The 9,472-nt window shown below is 44.1% G+C and overlaps 1 protein-coding gene across 1 annotated transcript in view; it reads right to left on the bottom strand.

Moving 5' to 3' along the window:
• ska1 (spindle and kinetochore associated complex subunit 1) overlaps positions 1-9,472 on the bottom strand; it is a 46,321-nt gene that overhangs the window by 13,772 nt on the left and 23,077 nt on the right. Inside the window, 2 exon segments of the mRNA XM_037683044.1 lie at positions 6,339-6,508; positions 7,705-7,842. Coding sequence (XP_037538972.1) covers positions 6,339-6,508; positions 7,705-7,842 — 308 coding nt within the window.

The raw sequence follows: 9,472 nt of genomic DNA, 5'->3' as shown, positions 1-9,472 counted from the left end.
CGCTCCTCACCTGTCCTGTTCCGAGGGGATTCCGGCAGACGCTCCTCACCTCTCTTGTTCCGAGGGGGTCCCGGCAGACGCTCCTCACCTCTCCTGTTCCGAGGGGGTCCCGGCAGACGCTCCTCGGCTCTCCTGTTCCGAGGGGGTTCTGGCAGACGCTCCTCATCTCTCCTGTTCCAAGGGGGTTCTGGCAGACCCTCCTCAGCTCTCCTGTTCCGAGGGGGTCCCGGCAGATGCTTCTCATTTCCAAGGGGGTTCCGGCAAACCCTCCTCAGCTCTCCTGTTCCGAGGGGGTTCCGCTAGAAGACTCCGTTCCCGGTTCTACTGCAGAGCTCTAGGCCTCTCCGTCGTCTGCTGCAGAGTTCCAGGCCTCTCCGTCGTCTGCTGCAGAGCTCCAGGCCTCTCCGTCGTCTGCTGCAGAGCTCCAGGCCTCTGTCGTCTGCTGCAGAGCTCTAGGCCTCTGTCGTCTGCGGCAGAGCTCCAGGCCTCTCTGCCGTCTGCTGCAGAGCTCAAGGCCTCTCCGCTATCTGCTGCAGAGCTCCAGGCCTCTCCGCTATCTGCTGCAGAGCTCCAGGCCTCTCCGTCGTCTGTTGCAGAGTTCCAGGCCTCTCCGTCGTCTGCAGCATCTCCCCAGGCCTCCTTGACGCATGCTGCAGTTCCCCAGGACTCCTTGACGCATGCTGCAGCTCCCTCCGGCTTCTCTGTAGTCATTTATCATCAAACTGACCCGTTTTTTCGAACCAGACTAAAGTTGGTCCTCCTTCCAACCGAATTCGGTGTTCAGTGACTCAGAGAGCCGGAAGGGACCATCCAAAAATATATTTTGGTTCAGGACTGGCCGCTCCCACCCCACTGGTCATTCTGAGCGCACCCTGCCGGCCAGGTGACTCCTCGAGCTGGGGAGTCGTCGCACGAAGGTCCAGTGTTTTTTCTCGCTCTCTCTGGACCCCAACGAACTCTCATCTGGACCTTTGTGGTTCTGCCTGGTTCCGATAGGAATCGCCAGGTGGTATTTCGCTGGTTTTCTGCTGGACTGGCCCTCGTGGTGTCTTTATTGGTGTGGGAAGTGTACTTGTGTCCCCCCAAACTGGACCACAACTGAACCGAGTTGGCTGAGGGGGACTTCGTCTTTAACAGAGCCGGTCTCGGCCTCAGTGAGCAGCCCGTTACTTTTGAATGAAGGACTGTCCACCTCCGTGGAGTCGCTGTGTTCGCCTGGAGGAGACGCTCTGATGCTTTGAAGTGCCGCCGGAACCGGACCGGAGCAGAACTGGGCCAGGGATAACTTCAGCCTCTTCGTCTCTCGAGCTGTGGAGCGCCGGAGCTGGACTGGAGCAGAACCGGACCAGACCAGTGACAACTTCAGCCTCAGCCTCTCCGGTCAGTCTAATAGTTTTCACCAGGGGTGTCTCTCGTGCTGTCAGGTGCGGGGGTGACGTGCAGAAAAGCAGAGGAGCAGGGCTGCGTGGTGCTTGAGAGAAGTTTGGAAGTTACATTGGATTTGCTGCAGGCCTCCATCCAAACTCACCTGGATAATAATTATTATTTTTATTCCGGATCACACTGTTGTCCCCTGTTGACCTGAAATGAGCTAGGACCATGCCTTTCATTTCAGGGGGATTTTTTGGCAGCTCGCTCTGCTATTTGCTGCGAATTATCTGTTTCTGCCTGTTGATTTTGGACCCAGCTTCTGTTTCCCATGGGAGCATCCATCCATCTTCACATGGGGGCCAGATTCCCCCTCAACCCAACTCAAACTGCAGTTGGGCCACTTTGTCGGGTTTGTTTGCCCATTTGATTTGTGATGTTTTATGGTCTGAGACTTTTCTGCACCATTCATATTATTGTCATTATTTTCAGATCTCAGACTATCTGGAGTCACTGAATCTTGTTAATACTCCTGGATCTGCCTATCACTGCAACTTTCACTGTTTTTGGTTTCTGAATGATCACGTCTTCATTAATGTTTCTCATGGTTCAATTATGGGGCCTAATTGTCACACTGTTAACTCCTGTAATCACACATCAGTCATGAAAAACTCAAGAAAATGTCTGATAATAATGTTGTTACAGCTCTCAGGGATTCAGCCCAACCCTGGACCCCCCACTAATTACAGCACACCAAATGACTTTAAAAACACATCAGGACTTCATTTTCTGCATGTAAACACACGTAGCCTTCTAAGAAAACTTGATGCCTTGAAAATTCTGATCTGTTCTGGGGCAGATGTAATCTTCATCTCTGAAACCTGGCTCAACAAATATGTACTGAATAATGACCTGGCAATCAATGGATTTAACATCTACCGCTGTGATCGTCAAAAAAGGGTGAGGGGGTGGAGTCATTATTTACATTAGAGATTCTCTGGTTTCTAGTCTTGTGTCTTCTAAAACAATTCCAAACCAGTTTGATGCCTTAGCTGTAAACATCACTTTGAATTGAGGCCAGATTTTATCTGTAGTCTGTTGTTATCTTCCTCCCTCAGCAACTTCTGAGGCTCTGTCCTCCCTGATGGAATTTCTTGGTAATTTAAAATTCAAAGATATCTTTTTGGCAGGAGATTTCAACATTGACTGGGAAAAGTCGACCCCCTCTCTGTGATAAATTCAAGGAATGTTGCCTGTCTCTCAATCTTCCCCAACTGATCAACTCTCCGCCTAGACCAAACAAAAATCGTCCTGAAAAATCCTCCATCTTAGACCTGTTTATAACAAATATGCCTCACAAATTCCCTGGTACAGGTGTATTCGCTGACATTTTGAGTGATCACCGTGTGACAGTGACTCTCAGAGATATTAAACTTCTACCTTCTAAGCCCAGATTAAAAAAAGGGATCTGAAACGTTTTTGTGAACAGTCATTCCTCTGGGATCTGTCTCACTTTGACTGGCATTGTATTCTATTAATAGATGACGTGAACTCCGCTTGGAACTATTTTCATAATAGCTTCATTTATTTTGTGAACAAATATGCTCCTTTTCGTCAGTTCAGAATAAAAGGACAAGACATACTACTCGGTCCGGTAGAAGCGAACTCCAACGCGGTTCGAGTACAGTGTGACTGTAAACAGACCGGACCCCGCTCTGCAGGACAAACAAACATGCATTTCTCTGACCTTATATGGAGCCGTCAGCTGCTTTGTGTGAAAAACAATATTCTCCATGGTCTTCTGTCTCATCTTCTGCTCATGCCAAGTCCATTTTTGAAAAATGACAAAATATAACTCCCAAAACCGCTAAAACTTGATGCCACTTCATTTTTATTTTTATTTACAGAAGAAGAAGAAGACGTGTCTTCTGAGGTTTTTGTGTCGTTTCTTTCAGTAGTTCTTGGTGCAGCGCCCCCACAGGCGAGCGGGGGAACAGGTTGGTTCAACAGGTTCACTCGACTGCACAGTGCAGTGTGAATGCAAACGCACCAGCTCAAATGTAAACAAAAGGTCATGAATATTGGTCCCGAACCGAGTCTACCGGACTATCTGGTGTGAAAACGACCTTAATAACCAAACTTCTACAAATCAAATCCCTCCTACAAGTCAATCCTCAGTTAATCACAACTTCTCTTTTTCTCCATTCTCAGTCAGTGAGGTTAATAAACTGTTAAAAGATCTTGATCCTAAAAAATCTGCAGGTCCAGATGAACTTCCAACTTATTTCTTAAGGCTGGCTGCTCATATCATCACAGTCCCTGTGACCCACATCCTCAATCTCTCAATAAGACAAAACTCCATTCCAGACACTTGGAAAACAGCCTTTGTTCTTCCTTTGCTTAAGGGAGGTGACCCCACCTCACTGAACAACTATTGACCAATCTCTAAACTCTGCATTTTAGCCAAGGTTCTAGAAAAACTGATAAACTCTCAAATCAAAAATAACTGGCTGTGATTATCGTACCCACCACTGCACCCTGTATTCACTGGTTAACTGGACATCATTAACTTCACGCAGACTCTCTCACTGGTACATTTTCATCTTTAAATCACTTCTTGGTCTGCTGCCTTCATACATCTCCTCCTACATGTCTCTGTGTGAGTGCAGCTACAGCGTGCGCTCTCAGGACATTATTACCTGCAGTGTTCCCTCAGTGAGGACTGAACTAGGCAAAAGGGCCTTCTCCTACTCCGCTCCTGTTTCCTGGAATATCTTACAAAAAGATCTGAAGCTCTCGACCTTGACCTCTATAAGTGGCTTTAAGAATCTGTTGGACTCCTGGCAGGGACCAATGCAGACATGTTCATGTTATTAGTTTTCTACATTCGCCTTAGAGTCTGTTTTTTGTTACTTTTCTTTTCTTTTTACTTTTTTTTTTTTTAGCCATCCTATTTGTTATAAAAAAAAATATATTGTATGACTTTTTATAACTGTTTATTGTTGTCGCTGTTGTCCATTGTTGTCATCTTTCTTTGTTGAAATCAGGTCTCTCTTGTAAATGAGTCCTTGAGGCTCTAAGGGATTTACCTGTCTAAATAAAGGTTGAATGAATGAATATGATTCAGCTGTGTGGCATCAGAGACACATCTAAAAGCTGCAGGACTCCGTCCATCGAGGCCCAGAGTTTGACACCCCTGCTGTAGGGTATTAAAAGCAGAATTAAAATCTATAACCAGAAGACGGGCATGGGCCTTTGGGTTTTCAAGATGTTTAAGAGTTAGGTGTATGATGCAATTAAAGGCGTCATCTGTACCCGTCCCCGTCTATAATCCCCCTTTTCCACTACTCCTCTTGAGCCCAATTTGGATCAGTTCGCTACGGTTTGAATGCTTTTCCACTGTCATTTTTTAGTCATTGTCATTTTTTAGGAGTTCCTTAAGGCTCTGGATGTTGTAGGGTTATGTTGGCTTACGCGACTCTGCAATATTGCGTGGACATCGGGGGAAGTTCTCCTGGATTGGCAGACCGGGGTGGTGGTCCCCCTATTCAAAAAGAGGTGGCCGTTTTGGTGGCCTTAGGATTGCATCTCTGCTTTTTGCAGATGATCTAGTCCTATTGGCTTCATCAGATCGTGATCTACAGCTTTCGCTGGAGCGGTTCGCAGCCGAGTGTGACACGGCCGGGATAAAGGTCAGTTCCTCCAAATCCGAGGCCATGGTCTTGAGCCGGAAAAGGGTAGAATGCCCTCTCCGGGTCAGGGAGGAGGTCCTGCCCCAAGTGGAGGAGTTCAAGTATCTTGGGGTCTTGTTCACGAATGAGGGAAAAATGTAACATGAGATCGATAGGCGGATAGGTGCAGCATCTGCAGTGAAGCGGGCGCTGTACAGGTCTGTCGTGGTGAAGAGAGAGCTGAGTCAAAAGGCGAAGCTCTCAATTTACCAATCGATCTACGTTCCTACCCTCATCTATAGTCATGAGCTTTGGGTTGTGACCGAAAGAACAAGATCTCGGATACAAGCGGCTGAAATTAGTTTTCTCCACAGGGTGTCTGGGCTCTCCCTTTAAACATATTTTCATCCATCCATCCATTTTCTTCCGCTTATCCGGGGTCAGGTCGCGGAGGTAGCAGCCTAAGTAGGGAGGCCCAGACTTCCCTCTCCCCAGCCACTTGGTCCAGCTCCTCCAGGGTAATCCCGAGGCGTTCCCAGGCCAGCCGAGAAATATAGTCCCTCCAGCGTGTCCTGGGTCTTCCTCTGGGTCTCCTCCCGGTGGGACGTGTCCGGAACACCTCACCTGAGAGGCGTCCAGGAGGCATCCTAACCAGATGCCCGAGCCACCTCAACTGGCTCCTCTCGATGTGGAGAAGCAGCGGCTCTACTCTGAGTTCCTCCCGGATGATCGAGCTTCTCACCCTATCTCTAAGTTAGAAAACACTCACCAACATCATCATTGATTCCAGCAAAGGTTTAGCATAGCAACCCGGCATTGCTTCGGTGTTCGCTGTTAGCAGTGAGAAGCCATCAGCTCCGACACCTCTTTAAACACTTATTCATTTCGAGTCGCTCAATCAGCTCACTCTGAATTTTTTTGTTGGCCACCAAGCACAAAAAACACCTGCAATTCAGCATTAGACCACGGTGTTGTCATTATTGTTTCTAAAATATGCAAAATAGGTCCAGTCGCTCCTCCAAGTTCAAGTTATTGCAAACGGCAGATCGGGATGTTGTGAAAGTTTCTTAAACAAACAGTGACTCCACCCCCTGACCAATCAGTGACCGACAGTGTTCTGACATCACGTTTTAAGGCCAGCACGGTGCAAATGGAACCACAGATAAATTGGTTCTAAACTGGACTGGGACTGGTTCCACAAATAATTGCTACTTGTAAAAGACTTGGAACTATACTGAAACAAGTCCAACTGTGCCGAAGAGGTGCTATGGAAAAGGGGCATTTATTTCCATTTTGTACCTTTAGTATCTTTGGTCTCCTGGGTTTTGAAGCGCTGTTGCAGCTTGCGTGAATGATTGCTGAGGATCTTCACCGGCTGACTGAGGATCTTGTACTTGGCTTTCAGAGCAGCGTTAAAGCTGTCCACCACAATGTTGAGCTGATCGTACGTCACACGCCCTTTCATGTACCTAATGAACACGCACGCACGCACACACACCCACGCGCACACACACACAAACACACGCGTGCACACACACGCGCACACACACACCTATTATGGAAGGAAACTGTTTCAAACAGGTTTGTTAAATCATGTCAGCTACTATTTACTGGTAGCTGTTTCTATGCTAATTTGAGCTTTTTCAGCTAATTCCACAGTTTTTGCACTCATTTCAACTTTTTTCAGCCTAATTCAACAGAAATATGCTCTCTCGACTTCCTTATGATAATTTAAGCTTCTTTCTGCTTTTTAAGCTACTTTTCAGCTGCTTTTTTTTGTTGCTAATTTTGTTGATTTTTCAGACAATTTCCACCTTTTTATGCTAACTTCTGCTTCTTTCAGCAAACATATTCTTTCTGCTTTCTTCTGCTAATTTAAGCTTGTTCTACCTTTTCAGCTACATTTTTAGCTACTTTCAGCTGTTTTCAGATAATTTCCACATTTTGTGCTCATTTCTGCTTCTTTCAGCAAGCATGCTCTTTCTGCGGTCTTCTACCAATTTAAGCTTGTTCTACCTTTTCAGCATTTTTTAGCTTATTTCAGCCGTATTTAGCTAAATTCATGTTTTTCAAGGTAATTTCTGCTACTTTCAGCCTAATTAACTTTTTAATGCCATATTTCTTCTTGTTATGCTCCTTTCAGCCTTTTCTGCTATTTCAGCTACTATTTAGCTGTTTTTGTGCTAATTTTAGCTTTTACAGATAATTCTAAATTTTTTTCACTCATTTAAACTTTTTTCAGTCTAATTCAGCAAAAATGTGCTCTCTCCACTTCCTTTTGTTAACTTAAGCTTCTTTCTGCCTTTTCAGCTATTTTTGTTGTTGTTGATTTCAGCCTTTATATTAAGCTGACTTCATATTTTTTGTGCTGATTTCTGCTTGTTTAAACCTAATTCAGCAAATATGTGTTCTTTCTGTTTTCTTTTGCAAATTTTGACTTGTTCTTCCATTTCAGCTAAAATTCAGCACATTTTTAGCCAATTTCAGCTATTTTTCAGAAATAAGCATTCACACTGCATTTTCACAGAAAATGCAATTTCTCTAGTTTTAATGACTAAGTTTTAGTTTGTAACTTGTATTTGTGTACGATCAGATCTACTGTATGATGTTAATGAACTTCCAGGTTCAGTAAAAGTCAAGGAAATATTTTCTTGGATGAACTTACTGAGGGATGCTTTCAAACTCTGGGACGGTGACATATTCCATGTCTCTGACAGAGTTCCTGCTGGTCTGCTTGATGTTCTCTGCCTGGTCTTGTTGAACATCTGCTGCCTGCTTATGGTTAATCCCACCTTCATTTCCACTGGAACACAAGGAACACTCAGTCATCCACAGCTGTGTAGAAAGGTCCCTGCACTGTGTCAAAGTCTAATTCAAGCACTTTTAATGTGGATCCTCAAGACGTTCCAGCACCTCACATTTACACACACCTTCACACTAAAAACATGAATGAAGTCGAGCAGCCAGATGGTTGGCTTTTAGTTGGTCTATGCTGAGCTCTGTGGCCATCATTTTATTGGTCCGGTTCTTCTTGGACTGCTTTTCTATTTTAACTTTAGTGGTGCCTAAACGCACAAGACGTTTCTAATTCAGTTCTATCAGCATAGTGTGAAGTGGACGGCTGCTCACAGCTGTGCTTCTACCTCACCTTGAAGCACAAAGGTGAATGGAAGTCACACCATGCCCATTCACAAACCACACCAAGGTGAGCACAAAGCACCATAAGTCAATTCAGCTCAATTCAGTTTATTTATAAAGCACCAAATTACAACAAAGTTGTCTCAGGCACTTTACAGGAACATTCACATAAAAGCCAGTTAGTAAAGTTCTTTATCTAAGAATCCAGCAGACAAGTTGAATCTTGGCTTCGTTGCAGACTCCCATCCTGAGCAAGCACAGTGGAGACAGTGGAAAGAAAAACTCCCTTTAACAGGAAGAAACCTCCAGCAGAACCATCCTGTCCTGGCTTCAAGTGTTTTATGTCAGATTAGACCAGTGCTTCTCAATTATTTACTGTTACGCCCCCCCAGCAAGAAGTAAACATTTTGCGCCGCCGCGACTGTAAATAGTACAATTTTTCTATAAAATTGTTAAAAGTACACCTCTACATAACATTGTATCCTTATTAACATTAAACTGAAAAAAGATAGAAATATAGATCACACTGATGGGGGAAGTCTGGACCTCCACACTTAGGCTGCTACCCCCATGGATGGATGGAAGTAAACACACGATTCAGTAACTATTTTAGAGTCAATGGCACAACAAGAAGTAACGTGACCAACAGCTGATTCAATGAATTAAAAATATTATATATTCAAAGGTGATGATTTGATGCCCACATTAAAACTAAATGCCTGTAACTTAGTTGACTTCAAAAGAAATAAGATTATCAATGAATGTTTGTGACAAAGGATTTACTGAGTATAACAAAGATTCCTTCAAGAAACCTCCTAATTTAAATCATAAAACCAGAATGATTTCTGTTCATTCTAAATCTGTCAATGGTCTAAATCTTCTAAAGTGAAGGAGAATAATTTTAAATAATAAATAAGATATATCCTGTAGCCATGTTTCTGCAAAGAAGGTTTATATTTGAGGTTGATTTTTGTGCCTTTTGTAAATCACAAGATGAATCCCTGGAGTATTTTTTTTTCATGTCTGTACAAAGTGTTTGGTCAGACATCAGAAACTGGATTCATCTCAAACTTAACATTCCTTCTTTTGATGCTGATGACATTTTATTTTATGTGGATAACTTAAGCTCAGTATTCTCTTATGCCATAAATATAGTCGTACTTATAACAAAGTACCACATTCACTGTAGTAAGAGGAGGGATAATAAGCCCTCCTTCCTGTTTGATGAACAATTTGAAGTCATACCATTCTTCATTAAGTAGATTAAAATCTGCAAAACTGCTAGAATCATCTCA

The sequence above is a fragment of the Nematolebias whitei genome, chromosome 10 (genome assembly GCF_014905685.2).
Source record: "Nematolebias whitei isolate Nwh7 chromosome 10, NemWhi1, whole genome shotgun sequence".
Taxonomy (NCBI): Eukaryota; Metazoa; Chordata; class Actinopteri; order Cyprinodontiformes; family Rivulidae; genus Nematolebias; species Nematolebias whitei.
Note: the sequence above shows the minus strand (reverse complement) of the source record. Positions and strands in the feature narration are given on the sequence as shown.